The sequence below is a fragment of the Triturus cristatus genome, chromosome 5_1 (genome assembly GCF_964204655.1).
Source record: "Triturus cristatus chromosome 5_1, aTriCri1.1, whole genome shotgun sequence".
Classification (NCBI taxonomy): Eukaryota; Metazoa; Chordata; class Amphibia; order Caudata; family Salamandridae; genus Triturus; species Triturus cristatus.
In genome coordinates, this window is record NC_140587.1 from 1,014,985,641 (window position 1) to 1,015,009,567 (window position 23,927).

Sequence of the window (23,927 nt, forward strand, 5' to 3'; positions counted from 1 at the left end):
TGAACCTAAAGCTTACACTAAGGCAATTTCTTGCAGGATATGCATTCTGTAGTAGTGCACGCTGGGCAGACAAATATTTCTTCTACCTTCTCACAAGTACTATTCAATAAATGATTAATGGTATCTCGCTCTCCACATAATTCATCCTGCTTTGTGATCTGTCATTTCTGTGTTGACCCAAAAATCAGACCGTCAATATGGTTTTCCATTTTTACTAGGTAATTTGACTCGCTGCTGAATCCGTGGGTTTATAGCATTAATACAAATGTTCACATGATCCAAAATATGTCACTAACCAAAGTTTTCTTTTATTAATATAGCAATGTTTGTTGTTTTCTTTGATGCAACAGGAAAACCAGCAATTGCACACAGAGATTTGAAGTCAAAGAACATACTTGTCAAAAAGAATGGAACATGCTGTATAGCTGATTTGGGATTGGCGGTGAGGCATGATTCAGCTACTGACACAATTGACATTGCCCCAAATCACAGAGTGGGAACCAAGAGGTATTTATAGAAGCATCAACATTTTCATAACCTTTTCTTTTTTTTCCTTTTTCTCTTCACTATCATGTTTTTTGAAAAACAAGCTTATTCTAGATTCACGTGCTGTGCATTTATCTGTTATTTAGTGCTTGGGTACTAAACTAATCCTTGAAATTTCACTCATCAGAGGATTAACATCGCTGGAATGAATGTGACTTCTGACTATTTTAAAACGAAGTCCAAAATGCCCCAATATGTTTCCATCTTCTGCTTTCCATCCTCTCGTTACGAAGCAGAAAAATGATTGGATATTGAACATTATTTTGAAATAAATCAGAAAATGTGGCCAGTATCGGAGACTGAAAAATCTTCAATAGCTGATGAAGAAGCCTGTGCTCTTGATCACCCTATAAGATCGACTGGTATATCAGATAGATGTTCCCAAATCTTTTGAGGACTCCGTCCACAGGAGACTTAGACCATATGGAATGATTTCATTTGCTCTGTATATTTCTGTATAAGTTAGATTATCCTGTGTGTTTCATCATGAGTATCCATGGAATAGGTATTCAGGTTGTCTCTTATAAGACCAGAAAGTAATGGAGTGTTGAACACGGTTATCAACCTTAGCTGAAGGCCTTTAAAAACACAAAAAATGCTGGGCTTTACACTCCATTGCTTTGAAAGCTGATGCCCTTAATCAGCAGGCACCCATCTGGGCCCTGATTTCACTTCTTGTAACAAGAGCCTGGATGTTGAGATGTAGCTATGCAACAATTCTACGAATCAGAAACCAAAGAACAGGAGGAACCATTTATTATGTATCTCCTACGTTTGGCCTGAACAATTTGTTCCTGAAGAAACCTAGGGATCTATGCAACCCAGTGATTTCAGAGCCACAGATGACAAAACGAACAGCAAAGATCCTTCAAATAATCATAATTACATATCTCAGAGGACAGGGTTCCTTATTAATCACTTGGAAACGCGTGTGTGTGCCATCCAAGACTCCGCTCCGACAAGTGTAAGCGTCCTGGCGTCTGTGAGTCCAAACGAAAGTGGTTAATAAGGAACCCTGTCCTCTGAGATATGTAATTATGATTATTTGAAGGATCTTTGCTGTTTGTTTTTGTACTGGCATCATTTACCTGGATTAAATCCTGTTTTAAATGAGAATTTTGAATACAATTTTAGCTCCAGTCTGTGTATCGACAAGGCTGTTAGTTGAATAAGCCGTATTCTGGTCTACCTTATTGAATTCATATACTTTCTGTGGTGGATTATTTCCTGTTCATTTTGGCCCTGAAGAGTCAGAGTTTTACATTTACTCTGATGAAACACATGTCGGCTGGCTGTTTTTGCTCTTGTTTGATGACCTATTAAAGAAAATACAAAGATTGCTACGCTGAAGTATCTTCATGTCAAATTCAAGACACACTAACTTTGTGTAACTGATTATTGTATGAGTGCACGGGACTTGCCCTATATATTTAAGTGCATTATAACCTCGCGGTAAATGCTAACTTTAAAACAGCTGCTTAGAAACATGTTGAGTTTGGTCTCAAACACCTTGGAATCATACCTCCCCGCAAGTAACTGGCCGGGGAGGTATGATTCCACCCTTCTAGAGGGACTTATGTGAAACACCGGTACACCCGGTACCAGCTTTCTTGACCTGGGCATCACAAAATAGATGCTGCCAGCCACAGACACAAGTCTGGCCTCCTGCTGCTGAGCTGAGCTCGAGCAGGGGAAGGCTTGACTATAGGTTTCCTGTCACAGGGATGTGTGACCACCTCCCAGATAGGATTTAGTGTATTGGGGCTGGGTTGGTGCACTCTGAGAGTGTTTGAAAGTCCGCACTGGGGGCACATTTGGTGTCCCTGTGCATAGTTTTAAAAATATGTTCCCTTAGGATATAGAAGCCGTTCAACAATTCATTTTCTATCACTTCACCACGTTCATACTCAATATGTAAAAAAATGTACATTCAGTGTTATATACAAAAATCACAAAAATTTTGGTAAAAAACATAAAATCATCAACGCTAAAACAAATCACAATTAAAAATCACAATTAAAAAGGAGAATTTAAGCAAGACAATTCATTATGTCATCTGCAGGTTAATTCGGAAATGTATAGAGCCAGCTTAAAGCATAGGGCCAACTTCCTTGTCTAAACACTTATTGCTGGCTCTTCCAAATTTAACAGTGTATATTCTAAGCGTCGACGCGTTTACGTGGCACACTTGTGATACAACCACCTTCCTCAGGACAGTGAAATAATTTTCTCCTCGTGTTGATTAAAAACAACTAGTCCTCTGTAGACTTTGTATTATGCCGATGCAACAGCACTCAGGTTGAGATAATGCAGGTCCCTGTGCATAGTCCAGCTCAGACCGGTTGCAGGAGCCATTTGCGCCTGCTCTGGCACCAAACTGGACAAAGGACATGGGTGTAACCCCCCTCTGTCCTGACCCTCCCATAGGTGGGTCCCCAAAGTTTGTCCAACCCCTTCCTTGGGTATAAAGTAGGAACTCTGACTACAGGACTTTAGATTTTTCCTGGACTAATCTCTGCAAGCAGAAACCAAGTTCTTCAACGATCTACACTTCGCTGGACGACTGAAGAATCTCCCTTGGAGTAAAGGAGTTACTCCCCTGCCGCAGCAGGCACCTTAACGCATCTGACCGCTTTACATCGCCCGAGCTCCTGAGGACTCCGAAGATTTCTGCAACACAGGAGGTGGGTTCCCGAGCGTTCCTGAGGTTGATCTGACCTCTCAGCAATCCTGAGACCAGTATCCCTCGTGGTTTTTGGCGTTCCTTGAGGCTGTGCTTTGGGCTACGTATAGTCCTGACCCGAGCAGTATTTCCACCGAAGATTTCCGGCCTACACTCCACGAGTGTTCCGTGGGCTGGTATTTCGTGAGGTCCCTTTGCAATCCCTGGTCCGTTGGCCTGTGGGTCCCTGTGAAGGTAACTTTGACTTTTCTTGGGCTTCCCTGGTTGCTCCAGACGTGCCCTGACTCTCCATTGCTTGCAGGGTCCCCAGGACCTTCCTGGTCCTCACCGTAACCTGTTTCCTCTGCCCGCGTGGGTTTCCGTTGCCAAGACTTGGTGTTCAATCCGGACCCTGACCCTCCAGCACTCGGCATCCTTCATGGGACAGATCTCCTCCGGACTTTGGTCATCGTCGACGTCTCCTGGTCCCCGTGGCTGCAGAGTCAAGCATCCAATCTTCTCACGTGAAGCACCCGACATCGGTGGGCATTCGTCTGCTGAGCCCCTGCTCACCCTGAAGTGACCCAGACTCTGTCCCCTCTGCTTTCAGGTTCTTCTCACCTCGGATCCAGGCTTGATTCCACCATACACTTCATCTTCTCGGCAGCAGCACTTCTTCGCATCATGCCATTGAAAACTACAAGGGTTTCCGACACCACTTGACCCCTATGCACCCGGCTCCTCTGGGATAGGTAACACAGGTACCTCGGTACTCACAAGGGTGCTGGCCTTAGAACATTCTATGTTCCAAAGGGTTTGCTTGAAGTGTGTAGCATCTAGCAGCATCTCATGGAAGCATGAGATGTTGCTAGGTGATTAGAATCTTTGGCTCAGGGAAGAGTCAGTTGAGACCAGAGCCTGAATGGTATACAAGCTGTTTGTGGATGGGGTCTTTTTATCCTGGATTAAACTTACTTTCAACCAAACTCACTTCGTCTTGGAGTTGGATTCTTACATTTGGCGACAGAGGATGGGATTCACAAGCTCATTTTAAGGAAAGAAGTTAAAAGGAGAAAAAGGACCTCAACACTACTTGCATCTTTGGTGAGAAAATCATCGTTCCTCATTTTGTTTTACTGGAAATGAGATTTTAATTCTGTGGCTTTTATGAACAAACTTTGACTCTTTGGCTCTTATGTACAACTTTCATGTTCGCTGCTTTGTGGCTTTGAAGCGTAATGGGCTCCTAACGAATGGAGGTTGGGTTTTACCGATTTCTCGCATCGTTTTGGAGGGTTTGCCCATCAAAGATTGAACTCTTGCCAAAGGTTCGTGTATTTTTGCTGATTTGGTGCTTTGAGAGTCACTTCCGTGGGGAGGCTGTACTCCGTTGTTAACGTTTAAAAGTTTTGATCAATAACAACAAACGGAGTCTCCTTACCGCTTTGCGTCTCTCGAGCTGTTGCCATGGTTGCTGCTCGGCACCCGGAACTAGCAGCGTTCGTCTGAGGCCCTTGTGAACCTTCTGCGCATGGTTGCGGTGTCATCAAGCGTCAGCGCCGTCTCCTAGCTACGAAGCAGAACCTTCTGCGCATGGTTGCGGTGTCATCAAGTGTCAGCGCCGTCTCCTAGATACGAAGCAGCGTCATCGCGCATCAGCGCACTGCGGAGGGAGCCGTCTTCTAGCTGTGTGGAACGCAAGGGTGAAACGCACTGTCTTCGTGCGAGCACTACCTTACCTGCGTCGCTCAAGGAAGTGGTTTACGGCTCAAGGGGAGCAAGGTGAAGCGGTTTACAGCGCTAGGACAGTAAGGTTTCAACAGTGACCCGCACACTTGATTATAGTGCGGGTCAGAGATGCATCAAGCTACAAGGCGTCTGTAGCGGATCACTTCTTCTCTTTTCAGTGATTCGCACACTTGGAGATCATATCGGAGGTATGTCTATTTGGCGAAACTCTGTTTAGTGGCCTGCGTTGTGGAGCACTTTCTCTCTACGTTGATTGCCCTGCACGCTGACTCTATTGCACGCTGTGGGCAATTTTTAAACAAGTAGAAGCAACCTTTCATGAGAAGGAATAAAGAAAGGGTGTAAGAGGGCCAAATTACATGCTACAGTTTTGCTTGCGTTTCACTTCAGTGATACGCACACTGTGAAGAGTAGATCACTCTAACCAAGGAAAACTTTTGTAGGTGTGTCAGCTCAGTGATACACACACTGTGAAGTTTAAATTACTACGTTCAAACTGAACTTTAAAACTGTGAGAGTCTAACTGTGTATAATCTTTATATGTTGTTTGGACTGCATGGAAGAGTTGTTTTTGCTTGCACACTAATAATTATTTCCAAATTCTATTGGTAGAGTTAGAAAGGTTGAAGAGTAGAGGAGCTCAACGTTAAAAAAAAAAAGAGAGAGGTTCAGGTAATAATTTGAGGTTACCACATTTGAGGGTTGGTTTTCTAACATGCAGAATGTAACTGCACCCCCTTTCTTTCTGTCCACCCCGGGAGATCCACCTATTAAATGGCAGAAATGGCGGAAAGTGTTTGAGAGATATGCCAGGGTTTGCGGAGCCTCTTTGAGTGCCGAAAGAAAGACTGCATTATTGCTTCACTGCTTGGGGTCGGAAGGTCAAGAGGTATTTGACCACCTTCCGGATTTAGTGGATAGAAGTTTAAATGAGTATGAAATATGCATAGCTATGCTTGATAAACACTACCTACCTAAGGTGAGTACGATACTTGAAAGGTATCACTTCGGTAGGAGATCACAAATGGAAGATGAAAGCATAGAAAATTACATAACTGCTCTAAGGAAGTTAGCTTCTTCGTGCAAGTTTGGTCCTACACTAGATGAACGTATTAGGGATCAGTTTATGTTAGGCTGTAACATCGAACGTGTTAGGGAGGAACTTTGGCAGAAGGATGAACCAAACTTAGAAGATGTTTTGATCATTGCGAAAAGGATTGAACATTCTTTAAAGTGTCTAGAGGTAATAAAGAAGGATGGGGAAAAGAAAGATAAAAATTCGGTACAAGTAATAAAAGACAATCCTAAAATTAACAATGAAAAAAGGGATCATTTTAAGAAAGGTACCCCTAGCGGAACTGGTGTAAAGTTTGATGCTTCTAAAATGACATGCTTTCATTGTGGTAAACTAGGTCATTTAGCGAATGATAAACAATGCCCGGGTTGGAGAGCCACATGTAGTAAATGCAAAAGAAAAGGGCATTTCACAGTTGCGTGTAAAGAGAAAAATTTCAAGGGAAAGGTTTCTGAAATATATTATGATGTGGAGGATGCTTGTGATTCTCTCAGTGAGGTTGACTGTGGACAGATTCAAATCCAAGCAGTTCAAACTGAAGAAAAGAAAAGCTGCCCGACTGACGAAATATGTGTTGAGGGCAAAGCTACAAGAGTACTTTTTGACTCTGGTGCTAAAATCACCATAATTTCGAAAGAGTTTTATGCAAAGGAAATCAAAAATAACATCAAAATTTACTCACCACACATTAGATCCTTTGCCTATGGAGGTGAACCTATCAAGTTGTGTGGGTATTTTTGGGGTCTGATTGAAAATAAAAATAGACTTACCAGTGGGAAAATTTATGTATCACAGGTGACAGCATTTTAAGCTGGTTTCACCAAAGAGACCTTGGTGTTATGTTAGATCCAAATTCTTCTCCACCTATTTTGTTGAAGGATAATTTTAAATCGGCATCTGTGGCCAGGTTGGATACGAGTATTGAAAACCAGTTTACATGTATGCTGACAGAACGCTTCCCCAACGTTTTCAGTAGTAGCCTAGGTTGTCTTAAAGGTTACACTCATCATATTCGCCTTGTGGAAGGGGCCAATCCAGTGTCTTGCAAGGTAAAGAGTATTCCGGTAGCTGTCAAGGAAATGGTTCAAACTGATTTTGACAAATTGAGAAAAGAGGGAATTATTGAAGAAGTTGAAGCAACACAATGGCTTGCTCCGGTCGTAGCCGCGAAGAAGGCCGATGGCTCTCTTCGCTTATGTATGGACCTTAGAGAGCTAAACAAGTGCGTGGTGATTGACAAATACCCGTTACCAAAAATCGCAGACATGTTGATGCTGTTGAAAGGGGCGAAAGTTTTTAGTACAATAGATCTCAGGTCTGCGTATCATCAAATCAAACTGGATGAGTGTTCAAAGGACTTGACAGCGTTTATCACGCCCTTTGGGACTTTTCGTTTCTTGAGGCTACCATTTGGATTGGTCTCGGCGGCTTCAGTGTTCCAGAGGGCACTGGAATCTGTTTTGAAGGGACAACCTGGTGTCAGGGTATATCAAGATGATATTCTGATTTTTGGTATAGATGATAATGAACACGATGAGAGGGTATCACAAGTACTGAGGAGATTGGATGAGTCTGGATTGACAGTTAAAATGGAAAAGTGCAAGTTCAAGAGGAGATCGATAGATTATCTAGGTCACACAATTGGAGATGAGGGTGTATTACCTAAAGAAAGCCTAGTAACTGCCATTCAGAATATGCCTTCCCCAAACAATAAAGAGGAGCTGTTAAGTTTTTTAGGCATGGCCGAATTTTATAGTAAATTTGTAAATAATTTTGCTTCCCTCTGTCTCAATGAGGACGTTACTACATAAAGGATGTGAGTTTGTTTGGGATGATAAGTGTGAAAAGGAATTTTGTTTACTCAAAAAGAAATTAGAGCTAGCGCCCAAACTCAGCAGTTTTGACCCGGACAAGAAATCAGTCTTGGTGACGGATGCAAGCGTAAAAGGTTTGGGTGCGGTGTTGATGCAAAGGAATAATGGAGATGATAATGTGATTCTATTCTTGTCTAGGAGTTTAAGAGGTGCTGAGGTACGGTATTCTGTCATAGAGAGGGAAGCTCTAGCAGTCCACTGGTCTATAAAGAAACTACGAAATTTGCTTTGGGGAGGTACCTTTGAGGTCAGGACAGATCACAAGCCCTTATGTGAGGTATTTAAAAATAAGGGTATAGATGCGATCTCCAGTAGAATTACAAAGTGGGTAGTCGCTTTACAAGACTATGATTTTGACATCAGGTACATTCCAGGCATACAAAACAAGGTAGCTGATGCCTTGTCAAGGTTGGTTGTGTGTGTCAATTCAGGTCTAGAAGAAGAGGATGGAGAAATGGTTTGCTTCATTGAAGGGGGAATTATAGAGAAAGAAAGGTGGTTGAGGGCGGTTATTGAAGATGATGTTTTAGCAAAAGTCAAAGTTTGTTTAAAAGAGCGTTGGAATGCGAAGAGTAAGAATGAGGAGGTGGATACGTTTTGGCATGTTAAAGATCAACTTGCGGATCAGGATGGCTTTCTTGTCAGAGGGGCAAGATTGGTTCCCCCTACCTCTCTTAGAGACGAGTTAATTTCTTTAGCCCATGATGGGCATCTCGGTATTTCTAAAACTAAAGAATACTTACGATCTTCTTACTGGTGGCCAGGTATGGATTTATTAATTGAACGGAAAATAAGAGACTTAATGCAGTGGGCACTTAGTGACAGAGTGAACAAGCCAAGAACACAACCCATGATAATAAGGGACCGACCTGATGCTCCTTGGAAGGAAGTTGGACTTGACATTTTAGGCCCAATCTCTGTATCGGGTGTTGAGTGGTACGTTCTGGTTTTAGTTGATTTCTTTTCTCGATGGCCAGAAATAGCTATAACGCGTGGGATTGAATCTAAACATGTTAAGGAGTTTTAAAAAAATGTTTTTGATAGAGAGTGCATTCCTAATGCAATACTCACAGATAATGGAGTACAATTAGTCTCAAGGGATATGGAGGAATTTTTGTGTTCTTATGGTGTCAAACACAAGAAGTCTTCTCTATATCACCCAGAGACAAATGGACTTGTTCAACGGTTCAATCGGGTTCTCAAGGAAACGATTGAGATGGCAAGATCAGCGGTTCTAGATTGGCGAGTAGAAGTGTTTAAAAAAGTTAGAGTGTATAGGCTTTCACCTCATGCAGTCACAAAAAGGACACCTTTTGAGTTGTTTAGGGGTAGGTGTGCCAACTCGTTAGTTACACCTTCCTGGGTAAATGATCTACAGCCTAATCGTTTTAGGGAAAACGAGAAAGATGACTGGAGGCTGTTAGAGAAAAAAAAAATTGAAGAGAGGAAGATTTTGCATGATGTAAAGAAGTCTGTAAAAAAAAACGATGGTGAAAGTGGGGGATTGGGTGCTAATAAAGAATCCCCGTAAGGGAAAAGGTAAAGGGGCTTTCTTTAAACCTATTCAGGTCATTAAGTTGTTTAACAATGCGGTTAAAACAGCGGATCACCAGGTGTGGAACTTGAATAGGGTGGTTGTGGTGAGAAAGGACTTTGTTACGGGACTCAAAGAAGTTCCAAGAAATTCAGTTTTTCCATCGCAAGGGAAGATTCTACAAGATGAGTCCTTGTCACATGCACGGAGATCTTCAAGGCTGATTTCTGCACCGAAGCATCTAAAAGACTATGTATGCTAATGGTTATTATGTGTTCCTATTTGGTTCTATGTGTGGTGTAAATATTGCTGGTGTTGTAAGCATTATTGTTTATTGTCTGTAAAGAAGGGAGATGTGTAGCATCTAGCAGCATCTCATAGAAGCATGAGATGTTGCTAGGTGATTAGAATCTTTGGCTCAGGGAAGAGTCAGTTGAGACCAGAGCCTGAATGGTATACAAGCTGTTTGTGGATGGGGTCTTTTTATCCTGGATTAAACTTACTTTCAACCAAACTCACTTCGTCTTGGAGTTGGATTCTTACAAAGTGCTCTCCGAAGTGTCCTTAAACTGTAATTTTCCAACCAAGACTTTCCCATAGAGTTGTACGGAGCTCGCGTCTGTGTTCTCACACTGCACTCGTCCTCCGTGGGTCCCCTGTGTCACTACTTTGGGTGGTTCCTTGGGGTCCCAGCGATTCTACGTGCTCTAGGCACTGTGTCTAGTGAAGTCGTTGTTGTTATACCAATTGTTTAGTATATGGTTCGGTCTCCCCTTGGAGCCCGCTGTGTATTGTGCTATTTACTATGGTTCTATTAATTCAGTATTGTGTATCTTGTGCTCTAATCTCATAAAGAGGTTAGTATAGAATGTTTAGTAATAAATACATATATTATATATAACACTTGTGTGGTGCCCCTTTCATTTGGTCATTCAGGAGGTTCTGATCTGGTAAAACAAATTGCTTTACATTCCTTCGAGACTTAGCCTGAAGGCTGCTCTCCACAGCTACCACTAGGATAGCTTTCTATAAAGGTTGTCTTTAACCTAATCATCAATAAGGGTTGTTTGGACCGGTACAAGGTGCCCACTTTAATTAGAGAACAGCATGTACCAGGCCAACTTCTCACAACTCTCATCCTAATAAAGGAAAAACTAGAACTAGAGCAATAGAGAGACTGAAAGGGTGGAAATTATACCAGTCCTTTAGGTTTTTCTTCACAATAAACGTAGAACACATTCAATGCCAGTGAAAGAGTACACTCCAGATGCAGAAGAATCTGAGGAAACACATGACAAAGATACATAAGAGGAACAAAATATATGGGAGACTCGGCATGCAGATTCAACAGGGCATGATGAAAGACTTATTCAACAACCCACTAGAAAGTACAATCTGTGCAAGAAGTGATTATGAAACTATCTCGATCTTTTCTTCTTTTTATATTTTGTTGTGGCATTCTTGCATGGTGCATGTGCTTAAGTGCCTGCTTTCTTACATCCGACAAAGCAACCATTTTGTCAGGTCTCATTTACTGCACAGTTAGCCATCTAGTTTCTGCTCACAGCCTCTATTTGAGTGGCTGTGTCGCTGGTGCGCCAAAGGCAAGCCCCTCCGTGCCCGAACAGGCCCAGGTGCCAGGAACCCTGCATCTACCCAGCCAAATAGAATTATGTTTTCTGCAGACCAGCTTAGGATGCTCTGCCCCACCCGCCGAGGTTTGTCTAGACTCCTTAGATCGCCTGTGAGTCTAAAACCTGTACACATTGCGATATCTTGCTCAGCTCAAGCTGTAATTCCTTTAACTCCACCACCAAAGGTGTTATTTACTCTCCTGGGCTATCTAGGAACTAGACCAAGGACTCTAGCAGTGCGTTGGGTAGAAAATTCTCCTTCTATTGGATTAATTGCTTCTCCTTACTTAGACTCCAGCAGCACCAATAAACATTTTTTATGGACAATGTCCCTGATGCCCTGTTTCTTATTGAAACATGGCTCCATGAGGCCTCACAGCCTAATATTTCCGCTCTACTCTAAAACTACTGCGTTGTTAAAAGTGATGGCAGTGGTGAGACCATAGGTGGGATGGCAACATTTTTAAAGAGAAATATCAGTGCAAAATACAGGAGTTGCCTATCCCTGCCTGTGAAGCCATGGGCTTCCCTCTTTGACTTTCCCATAATCTCACTGTATCCGGTGTTCTGATTTACCTTCCTAGTGGCTACGCTGGAAATTGGTGCTCTACGGTTCTTGACCTGTAATCTCCCTACTTTCTTAAATGTGCAATTTTATGCTGCTTGGGGATTTAAATATTCATCTGGAGGATCCTGCTGGCAGCTCTGGCCTTATAGAGGACCTTAGTGGCTTGTACCTCGGCTTCATCAATTCTGCATCCACAAATAACGGCGGACATCTATTGGACCCTATTTTTACGAGCATTAAGGACCTTACTACTGACTGCCCTCTGCCGCTACTGTGGTCTGACCGCTTCGCAGAGCCTTTCTCTATGCAGACCTGTTCATTACCCTCCGCCGTTGCGGCTGAACCTCTGGCTATGTTAAGAAATTAGTCCTCATAGACCTCCCCTCTCTTAACTTCTGACTCCTAGACACTTTACTAAGCCTAGTGCAGTCTTTCGACATAGATCAACCTATGGTTGATGATTGGCTCTGTGATTCCCTGGATGCAGTCCTACTGGCTAAATCAAGCTCTTCAGCCAGACTCCACCCTCCTGGTTCTATGAGTCTTTGCGTCAGATGAAAAATTGGTGCAAGTTCCTGGAAAGGTCTTGGAGAAAAATCCGAAGATGAAGACAAAAAATTTAAGTTCAAAGCGCAAATAAAAGATTAAAACGAGCTTGAACTGGACCTCGGGGTCTACCTGGAGGCTATGGTATGCAGGGATCTTCCAGAGGAGTCTGAGCATGGTGTGTGATAGTCAGGGATGGCGGCACTGGCAAGACCACTTTCGTGAAGCGCCACTTGATGGGCGAATTCGAATAGAAATATGTTGCCACATTTGGTGTTGAAGTCCATCCTCTAGTTTTCCATATGAACCGAGGTCATATCAAATTCAACGTTGGGATGTCATCGAGCTGGCTATTATATTCAAGCTCAGTGTACCATTATCATGTTTGACATCACATCAAGAGTCATATACAGACATTTTCCCAACTGGCATTGAGACTTAGTGCGAGTGTGCGAAAACATCCCCATTGTGTTGTGGGGCAACAAAGTGGATATTAAAGACAGGAAAGTGAAGGCAAAGTCCATAGTCTTCCACATGAAGAAGAACCTCCAGTACTACGATATTTCTGCAGAAAGTGTTAACAACTTTGAGAAGCCCTTTTTTGGCTGGCAAGAATGCTAATCGGCGATCCCAGTTTGATGTTTGTAGCAATGCCTGCTCTTACACCACCTGAAGTTGTTATGGACACATGAGGGTGATCTGTGAAAAGAGCGAAGCTGGAGCCCACCGTCAGCAGTCTAGTTTTATAGACAACTATCCTGTGATGTCAATGGCGCAACGTGTTTGCCATTTTATTATCTAGGTGATTAAAACATGTGCTTAAATCTTTGGGATACGGAAGGAGCTGAATGTGGTTGGGAGTGAATGTGGCAGTAAAAATCAATTCCTTCATATTTTGAACCTTAGTTGTTTTGGACTGCAATTACTTTATCCCTCACGTTTCAAATCTAATTTAAAGACTGCTACAGTCACATCACATTCCATGGTGAACCGTGCTACTGCCGTTCCTGTTCCTTTTAGTTTAAACCATAATAAAGTTGTATTACAAAATATCCACACCATGTAGAGCCACCAGAGCAAAGTTTTACTCTGATAAAATCACAGCTGCTCAGACCTGGTCCAAAGCTCTTTTTAAAGTATGTAAAGAACTGTCAGATCCCAGTAATGTATCCCCCACCCCTTTGCTGTCAGTAACAATGAGCGGATCTATCACCCTTTTTTGTAAAAAGGTGACATATCCAACACACTCTCAAGACTGCTCTGATGAGCAAACCTTGGATGGTAGTATCTCCAGCACCAGCTCACAGATAGATTGTCCAACCAGTGTAGCAGCTAATATCACCGATTCGCAAGCCACTCAAAAAATGAACCCATTCTTCCCTCTGGAAACCTCCCTCTTTCAGTCAATAAAGTCTGGTTCTCCTCAAGACCCTCTTGCTCCGGCCAAACTTAGTACACTGGATCCAGACCTAATACAACTACTGAAAGTTATGCTCAATTCCTCCTTACAATAGTGACGCATTCCGGTGGCTAAGATGGCCGCCGAGACGGACGCGTCTAGCTGAGGCTCCGGGATCGGCCTTTCCCCTCGCCTGTTCCCGGTGAGCCTGGGGGCGACCAATGCATATCTGAAGGTGCCCTGAGGGGCGGGGAGTCCAGCGCTGGCGGCCCGGTAGCAGAGCGACCCACGGGAGCCAGGACTTCGATGCGGGAGCTGCGCGGAAGAGCAGGCGTCGAGCGCAAAATGGCGCCCATCCGGCTCCGCCGCAACCGCTGACGAGCGGTGGTCCCGGGGCTGGGGCGCTGAGGGCAGAGGTCCCGCTCCCCGCGGGGGCCGGCTGACTGCTCGGGAGAAGGATTGCCCAGAGTGCGGGCGCTGCTGAGGCGGACGGTGGGTTCCGGTGCCTCGGGGGTGCCGGTGAGCCCCCCGTAACCCCTCCCCCGTGTGGAGGGCAGCGGTGAAGACGCTGGGCACTGCGTAGCGGAGAGACCTGGCGAGGAGGGCTGTAGGTGAAGGCATCGACCGGTGAGGACTGCCGCCACCGATGATCGCCGTGGCTGGGAGAAGACCCGAGGGAGACCAAGAAGCGGCCCTACTGATCGAGCCTGGAGGCTGAGGTACGGGTGGGTCAGCGCGGTGGTGCACCGGTCGGGGGGCGTCGCCCCCGGGGGGGGAAGACTCCCGCGGGGGGCCCCCGGTGCTGCCTGTGAGTGTGGCTGCCTGACCCAAAGATGGCGGCCGATGCCAGCCCGGCAGAGTGACTGGAGCGGTGCAGCGGCGCGACCGTGAAGTGATGCATGTCGGTCCCTGAGACCCGGGAGTGCTGCCCGAATTCCGTTTTGCCCGCAGCGACCCCCCGGGGTCTGTCCAGACTGTGGGAAGGACGGCGGGGGACTTGTGAGGCGCCGACGTCGACCTGGTCGCCCAGGCAGAGCACCACTGGCCTAGCGGTGCAGCCTGACCCGGGGACGCACAGCGGAGAGCGCCGGTCGCAGGAGTGAGGGGACTGGCGGTGACGCCGAGGGAGACTTCTGCCGTTCGAGCGGCTGCTTCGCCCCCTGCGGCCCTACTTGTCCCACCAGCGAGACGGCCACGCAGCAGCGCCGGTTGGGGGCGGGCGGCAGCGGAACACCGGAGGGCCCGAGGCTGACCACGACTAGCCCGGATACTGCGCCCGATCCGCGCCAGCGCTAGCCCTTCCAGTGGACATCATGGGCAAGTCCAGGGCGGTGTTGCCGGCCCCGGCAGCAGCGTCAGGGGGCCCGGCCGGCACGCGTGGAGGGGCCCCGGTGGCCGCAGGATTGAACGGGGAACCATCCTTGTCGACCAAACTGGATCAGGTCCTGGCGGCGATTGAGCAGTCGCGACTCTCTTTGGAGCAGCAGTTGGGCACCCTAACCACGGACGTTAGTCTCCTCCAGGATGACCACCGTAAACTAGCAGATAGAGTCACGGACAACGCCAAAGCAGTCGCTGACCTCCAACCTATGGTGGACACACACCAGGACTCGATGCGCGCTTTGACGAATCGCATGTCCACCATGGAAGAACGCGTTGATGACCTGGAGAGGCGGTCTCGACGCTGCAACATTCGCGTCCTTGGGCTACCGGAGGGAATTGAACGGGCAGATGCGGTGGAGTACGTTGAAGCCTGGACTAAGTCGTTCACCCCTGGCGAAGACCGTACAGCCTACTTCTCTGTTGAGCGGGCGCACCGCGTGCAGGCTCGCCGGCCGCAGCCGGGGGCCCCGCCTCGCCCGCTGCTGGCCAAGTTCCTCCACTTCAGGGACCGGGATGCGGTACGGCGGGCCCATTACGCATCGAGAATAACACCGTCATGATCTTTCCCGACTACTCACGTGCAGTCCAACGCCAACGGGCGTCCTTCATGGAGGTGAAACGGCGCCTTCGAGCAGAAAGCATACAGTACTCTCTCCTATTCCCGGCCCGCCTGAAGGTCATCCACGGCGGTGTCACCCACTTCTTCACAACACCGGAGGAGGCGCACGACTGGGCGGACCAGAACTGTACTGGGTCCCGGCGGAACGGGCGCCCACATGAACAACGAGCGACTGCGGGGGGACGCAGGAGGCAGCGCTCACGGAGACGAAACCGCCCAGGTACCACAGGGGGGCCGTCACACACTTTGGGGTCACCGGACTTGGAGCAGATCGTCCAGGAGCGGCGCCAGGCCCTCAAAGCGGCGGCGGGCCTCTGCCCGGCCTCCCCGGCAACGGACCTGGAGCATGCCCCCCATGTCTTCATGTCAGAGGAAGAGCAGGACAGTGAGGCGATGCAGTCCGGGGTTGACTCGGGGGCCCTGACTTCAGTCACCCCGCGAACAGCAGACGACCTGATATGATCGGCTCTGTGCGGAGGGCCACACATCCGCAGCCTGGGGTGCCGCCCCCATCTCACGCATCTGCTGGCCCAGCGCTCCTAGTGTTCTCCCCGTTGCCCAGGGCCCTTTTTCCCCCCCAGAAGCGCTTACATTCCCCAAGTGGCTAGTCATAGATACTGCGCACAGCCCGCTTGTAGAGCCTACGGCAGACGCCAGCCGAACCCCCTTTCCCTAATAGGTTCATGCTCCCATGCAACCCGGGAGTCAGTTTGGACGTATCGTACTTGGCGATATGTCCCCCGTGTTGGGGCAAGTTACGTTCGCCTCACCCTAGTTTCCTCTTCCCTCCCCACGCATACCTTCTGCACTATGTCCCTACCCATGCGCCGATGAGCTGCCGCGTTGATGGGCAAGGCCCACGGGGGTGGGACGCGGGGATTGGCACCGGGGGGCCTCTGGGGGACCCGACTGACCCACCCTGCGATGAGCACTAGACACATGCACCGATGGCACAAGCCGGTAAAACCACACTTCTAACACTGAATGTGCGGGGCATGCATACGGCACGCAAGCGATACTCCGTATACGCATACATCAAGCGTCACCAGGCACACATTACGATCCTGCAAGAGACGCACCTCGCGGCGGGGGAGGTGTCGAAACTGCGCAGGTGCTGGCGAGGGGCCCTTTATGCCACAGCGTACTCTGCATTCGCCCGCGGGTCCCTCATATGGGTGTGTCCAGGGGTCCCTTTTCAGGAATTATCACAAGTAATAGATCCGGAGGGTCGCTATGTCCTATTGCTTGGTCGGTTGGACGGACAGACGATATTATTAGGCAGCATCTATGGGCCGAATGTTGATCAATCCAAATTCTGGGACACGTTCTCCAATCCCTTAAGCGCATACGCGCAGGTGCCGTGGATCCTGGGGGGGCGACTACAATTGCGTACAAGATATAACCTTAGATAGATCCCACCCGCCCCTCCCCACTTCCCCCATCGTAACGCAAGCCAAACGGTTCACAACCTGGTTGCATCATTGGTCTCTGGCGGATGTTTGGCGGGCTCGGAACCCCACCGCTAAACTCTACTCGTTCCACTCCAGACCGCACAACCTTAGAGTGCGCCTGGACTGTTTCCTTTGTTCCCCCACCATCCTCCCTACCGTTCTGGACGCTGACTACCTGGGTAGAACTATCTCAGACCATGACGCCCACACGATCACACTGCAGTGGCGCCCGCCGCACCCCCCGTCCCCGCTTGGCGCCGTCCTCGGGACAGCCTTGAAGACCCGGTCTTCCGCCAAACCTTGGCGGACCACATCGGTCACTATTTCAGGGAGAACGCCGGCACAGCTAGCACCCGCGCGTCGGAGTGGGACGCCTTCAAGGTTGTAATGCGGGGCAATTGCATTCGTCATATTGCGGGGGTTCGGCGGGTCCTTGAGGGGGACATTCAGCGGACGGAAGGGGCACTGGCCGCGCTCACTAAGGAGACTGACCCCGCTAAAGCCACGCCGGCAGCGCTAGCTAGAGCCGAGACTGTGTACGCCGTAGCGTTGGCAAGCATGTGTCGGTTTAATTTCGCGGCGTACGCTGCTAGGGCCCACACAGAGGGAGACCGCGCAGGTGCCCTGCTGGCGTGGCTCATAAGGCAGGACTCGAGCCTCCCGACCATCACGGCCATCCGGGACATCCGGGGCACCCTGGTGTACTCGCAGGGGCAGATACTCAAGGCCTTCCAAAAGCATTACAGGCTCTTGTACACTAGCCCCCGCCCCTCGGTGTCGACTGCCGCCCCGGCTGACTTCCTGGACCGTATTCCGCTTCCCCGCATAGACCGTGATACGCGCTAGGACCTCGATCGCCCTCTCAAGGCGGCCGAAATTCGGCGCGCCATGAAGGCGCTAGCCGCCCACAAGGCCCCTGGCCTCGATGGCTTCCCCCTTGACTTTTACCAGACCTTCGTGCCCCAGTTGGTCCCTCAACTAGAATTGCAGTTCCAAGCGGCTTTAGACGCGGGAGTCCTGCCTCACTCCATGCGTGAGTCCGTTATAGTGTCCCTCCTTAAACCAGATAGAGACCCGCATCAGCTAGGCTCCTTCCGACCCATAACTCTATTGTCGGCGGATTACAAAATATATGGGAAGGCCCTGGCGGACAGGTACGCCACGGTCCTCCCAGGGCTTGTCCACCCCGAGCAGAACGGATTCGTGCCTGGTAGGCACACCTCTTCCAACATTCGGCGGTTGTTCCACGTGCAGGACCGGGTGCGAGAACGGTTCCCTCGGGCGGCGTGTCTGGTACTAGACCTCGAAAAAGCGTTTGACACGCTCTCCTGGGCCTACCTGTTTCAGGTCCTGTTACGCATGGGCGTCGGACCCAAATTGTTGGCCTACACTCGGCTCAGCTACTCCTCGCCCAGTTCCAGAGTGCGCATAGGCCCGCTCATTTCGGACTCCTTCCCGATCCGGCGCGGGACCAGACAGGGGTGTCCCCTCTCCCCCTTACTATTCGCGCTGGCGATGGAGCCGCTGGCGACCATGTTGCGCGGGGTGAGTGGGGAGTGGGGCATCCCGATCGGCGACTATACCCATGCAGTATCAATGTACGCCGATGACGTACTCATATATGTCCGGGACATCACGATCGATTTGACCCCTATATCACGCATCCTGCATGATTTTGCAGAGGTGACGGGCCTTAGGGTGAATTGGGCCAAGTCCACTGTCTACCCTTTAACACAAGTCGTGCCCCAGGGTCCGATACGAATAGGAGACGTTGACGTCTCGTGGAGTCCCCAGGCGGTTCGATATCTCGGATAAAGCTATATCATACGCCGCAAGATATCTATGAGGGGAATTACCGCACAGTGATGGGTAATATCCGATCCCAGGTCCATTTCTGGAAGGGCCTCCACTTGGCTGTTCCGGGAAAGATAGCCGTTGCAAAGATGATCCTGGTACCGCGCCTGCTGTACCTCTTCTCCAATCTTCCGGTGGTTCCTCCGCGGTCCCTGTTCCGAGAGTTAGACACCCTACTTGGGACCCTCATCTGGGGCAATGGCCGCCGGCGGATAGCCATGGCGAAACTGCAATTGCCCCTTGACCAAGGCGGGTTGGCGGCTCCCTCATTCGAGGCGTATTTCCTAGCCGCCCAATTGCAATGTGTGTCGCGTTGGACGGCGGGCCGGGCACAAGAGGAGTTGCTCACGGAGGCGGGGCGGATTCCGATCCCAGCTGTCCACCGCATGCTGCTGCCGGGTGCAGCACCGCCGTTATCCCGGCCCCTTCAGGTCATGACGGCGAGCGCCTGCCTGGCGCACGTTCATCGACTCCCCTGTACTCTCCGCTGTTGCCGCTGGTGGGGCTTCCTAGGGGCCGGGCGTACTACACAGAGCAAATGATGCGGGTGTGGACGGATCACGCGGTAACGGAGGTGGGGATGCTGTTCTCCGGGGAGAGTTTGCAGTCCTTTGAGGCACTGGTTGGGGACTTCGGGCTTCCCGGGGGACAATTCCTACAGCACAGGCAGCTTCTCACGGACAGGCAGTGGAGGGGAATCGAGACGGAGCCCCCCACACACCCGGTCATCCATGCGATACTGCAGATGGGGTCGGGTCGCCATCTCGTCACGTGGATCTACAAAGCGGTGAGAACCCTGCGGAGTCCTACGTTAGCGACCCTCAGGGAACACTGGGAAGATGACTTCCAACGGCCTCTGCACGATAGGGAGTGGACTCGGGCTCTGGAATACACCAAAAAAGTGTCCCGCAATTATCGGTTTAAGAACATACAGTTGCATATCCTGCACAGGGCGTATCTAACCCCCGAAAAGTTGCAGAAATATTTCCCCGACGGCGTGTTTGGATGCCCCAGATGCCTGGAGCCCGCTGCCTCGTTTAAGCACATGTTTTGGGACTGCCTGACGCTCTACAGTTACTGGCACACAATTCACACGGCCCTAAAAGCGGTTACAGGGTTGCGGGACCTGGACACATGGGAGGCGTGTGCGCTGGGTATTCATGAACGACACAAGTCGCAGAAAGTGGAAAGGAGGTTTGCTTTCTTAATGTTGCTCCTCGCTAAACGATGCATCGCTATGCATTGGAAGACGCCGGCGGGGCCCCCCGTAGCGGCATGGGTGGGAGCGGTCAAGAAGTGGGGCAAGGCGGAGGAAACAACACTCAGAACGGAGGAGGCCCGAGGGATGCGCAAACACCCGATTTCCATGCCCTGGGCCATGTTAATACACGCCTTCACGCAGTAAACAGCGGCTGCGGCGAGTTCACAACTGCTTGTTCCCCCGGGGGCGCCAGCGACTCCGGAGCCTACCCTGGGAACGGCGCAGGTAGTCCCAGCGCCCTGCGCCTCGCAGTGGCAGACCTCACAGGCCCCACCGCCAGATCCCCCATAGGTTATGATCGATGTTCCAGCCCCCCTCCCTCTCTCCGCATCCGCGACCACCCCGATCCCCCTCTTTTCTTTGTCCCCCACGATGGTCTAGCTATCGGGCGCATAGCCACAAGTACTTCTGATAGACGACATAGTGCACCCCCATTCCCTGGTTCGCTACCCCCAGTTCGTCCACGGTTCCTCATTGGCAGCACTTCTTTAGCTTCCGCGGCACCCCTCAAAGGGGTTTAATCACATTACACGGCACCCCCGCGGCGAGGCGATCAGGGCGCGCTCCAGTATGGCAAACCCAGAGGCTGGTCCCGGAAACGTGCCTGCAGCCCCACTCAGGATAGGGACAAACGGCCTACGCACCCACGAGACTGCGAAGCTGAATGGGCTGCGACTGGGCGCTCCTGCTATGTAATGTTTCTGTGATAATGGCGAAGCCGCCTATGTCTGTGTATATTACTATCTACAAATGCCAATAAAAAATGTTTTTCAAAAAAAATAGTGACGCATTCCTCAGGTATGGAATCAAACCATGGTCCTGCCCCCTCTTTAAAAACACACAATCTAGATCCTTCCAATTTGTCTAACTTCCGACCGATGTCGATGCTTCCCGTTTTCACCAAAATCTTGTAGAAACATGTAACGAGCAACTAACTGATTGCCTTTGTGGACTCTTGGGTAGCTATAGGCTCTACAAGATCTTATATCTCATAATAATAATGCCAATGAGCTTGCAAGCTGTTTAAACATCTCTGGAAGCCTTGGGAACAAAAATCTGTGAGGTGTGTATGAATGTCTGCTCTTTTTGTAGGTCCTACATAACGCAGTAGACCCGAGTAACTGAAGAGGAGGAACAGATCTCCAAACAAGAATACTCAGTAAAAGAGCTGAAATATTCAGTCTTGACCCTCTCCTTAGTGTCAACGGCACTGGAGGCATGGCATGCACGAAGTGCTGAGGAATGAGCCAGTAGAAACAACTTCAGCTTTGTGGAATTAGCCAAGTGGTTGGAGGTGGCCTGCCTTGAAAAAATCTTTAAATAATAGTTTCATTTGCTACCACTGAACAGATTATCCTCTGGTTTCATCAAAGAACACGCTTATCTAGAGCTGGCTCAGAAATCCCCTCTCAGAGCCATGCGTCAATTAGTTATCGCTAAAATCCTTCAGTTTAAAGATCAGGATAAAATCCTAAAGAATGTAGGAACTTTGGATCAGGTGCTTTTTGACTCTTCTTGCAAAGTGGCATTTCCTGATGACTCTTTTTGATCCAACTACAAAGGTAAATCTTTTGAATTTGTCAAACAAAAATCAAGGGCTGTGAAAATAACACATACGTTCTTGTTCGCACCAAAATTCAAGGTGGTATTCAGCTCTTAAGTTCTTCTTTGTCTTTGACCAGCGCGGCTTTGGGGTAATGAGTTACTTTTGATTAGGAGAATTGAGTTGATTTTCTGCTTACTTAGGTGGTTTTATTGTTCTTAATGTGCACATTTAGGCACATCCTTTGTAATGTTTCAACATTGGTTTTAAATAGGGCAACAGATGCTTCCTGGGTACAAGTATGGGGTGTTACAATACAGTGTTTATTCCTTTAACTGTACTGGTTTACAAGACATAACTGAACGTGACAGTATGACATTTCTTACTGCTGTTGATATGGCTAGGTATCGTATTATGTCCTCGAATGTAAAGATGCTCAATGAAAGGCTCAGATGTGGGGCTGTGCTTTAGGGTGCCAAAGACATTTACCCAAGGTCCTTTTAATTGTAATAAACACACCGAATAGGTACTAACTGAAGTTTTCTGTGGTGGCACGGCCCAACATTGTGTATCACTCTGGATTCAGCAGGGATTCCAGAGGGGTAGCATTCTTGCTCAAAGTCCTTTCTGGTAGTCACCCAGAAAAATACAAACCGAAAGGGGTGCTACATCTCATTTATTGGTAGGCTGGAGGGGCACTCCTGGACCTTTTTTTATTGTGCATGTACCGTCACCCTTTACCCAATGAGTCCTAGATGATCTTAGCATCTTAGTAGCTGGGCTTCCCCAGGGGTGACCTTTATGTAGCTACGAACAGAGAACTACAAACCCATAGGTCATGTGCCACAGGACTACACAAACTTGCTGTCCTCTCTGACTGGACAGTCGGTCTGGGTTTATGCGTGTGTGGCACCTGGGCTAGTGGGGATACACACGTTTGCAGCATGTGCTGCTGTGCATCACAAGCTTTGCAACTCCAGTCATCTAATGTTGGGCATGGATATTGCATTTTTTATTTTATGTTCAGAGTAGAAGTTTTGGTTAAGAGGAGATTTGTGATCCCTCTCCAAAAACCAACAGTGCACTAGGACAACGATTTCACCTTTGATTAGTTTTTTCTACCAGCACAGTCAGGCTTGCTTTATTTTAAAAATTCTTTTTATTTGCATTTTTAGTTCAATGAGCACAAATACATTAATAAAAACATTTTATTTATTTATTTAAAAAGGTATTATATAGCGCTGGCTACACCCATGGGTATCAGAGCGCTTCACATAAGTTTGAAAATAGTACAGTTATAAAGTATTATAAGTAATGCACATAATATAGTAAAAAACAATTAAAGAAAATGCAGCATTCAGGCAAGATAAATATATAGAACACAATGAACATATGGATTGCGTTGATAAATGAGTGGCGGAGGTGTTGGATTGCAGACAAAAGTAACAGGAGTAAACACGATTTAAAAAGCAACAGGAGGACAGCTAAGTGGTCAAGGTATAAAGGGAGTAGGTTTGGAGTGTAAGGAGGGGTGGAGGAATGGAGGGAAAGGGAGAGGAAGATGGGGAAGAAAGGGTAGGGGAAGGAGGGCAAGAAACGTCAAAAAAGGGGCGGGTGGCGGGGAGGAAAAGGTGGGGGGATACGGAGAGGGTAAAAGCAGGTGAGAGGAGAGAAGATTTAAGTGCCCCAATATTTGTTAAGCAGGTAAAGTTTGAGGTCTTTTTTGAAGCTGAAGTACGACGGGTTACAGCGTAAGTCTAAATGGAGGGCGTTCCAGATGTTGGGAGCATTACCAGAGAAGGAACGAGATTGCAAGGATTTCTTTTTTAGCAGGGGGGGACGAGGAGGAGAGTGTTGGTGCTTCTCATCGGACGGGAGCAACCTGCAATTTTGAGTTTACTTGTGAGGTAGATTTGGGACTTTAGGTGAAGGGCTTTGTGCGTAATGCAGGCAATTTTGTAGGCAGATCTGCCTCCAAGAGGAAGCCATTTAAGGGCTTTAAGGGCAGGAGAGATGCGGTCGAAGTGTCTGTTATAAGCCTGGCCGCAAGGTTGAGTATAGTTTTGAGGGGACAAGGTGCACTTTGGGGGTTCCGGAGAGGATAGCGTTGCCGTAGTTAATTTTCGAGAGGACAAGAGATTGGACTACTGATTTGAAATCTTCAGCAGGGATGAATGGCTTTATTTTTTTGAGTTTGCGGAGCATGAAAAGTGCTCCTTTAGCCGAATT

The 23,927-nt window shown here is 48.3% G+C and overlaps 1 protein-coding gene and 1 pseudogene across 5 annotated transcripts in view; both read left to right on the forward strand.

Moving 5' to 3' along the window:
• The window catches only part of LOC146832794 (TGF-beta receptor type-1-like), a 1,867,988-nt gene that overhangs the window by 1,213,814 nt on the left and 630,247 nt on the right, over positions 1 to 23,927 (forward strand). For all 4 annotated transcript variants that reach the window (XM_085606114.1, XM_085606113.1, XM_085606115.1 and 1 more), the window contains one exon: positions 351 to 507. In XM_085606114.1, coding sequence (XP_085462240.1) covers positions 351 to 507 — 157 coding nt within the window. The remainder of the gene's footprint in view (positions 1 to 350; positions 508 to 23,927) is intronic.
• LOC146832796 (GTP-binding nuclear protein Ran-like) lies at positions 12,374 to 12,880 on the forward strand (annotated as a pseudogene). The gene has a single exon (XR_014961516.1). The product of XR_014961516.1 is annotated as a GTP-binding nuclear protein Ran-like (transcript).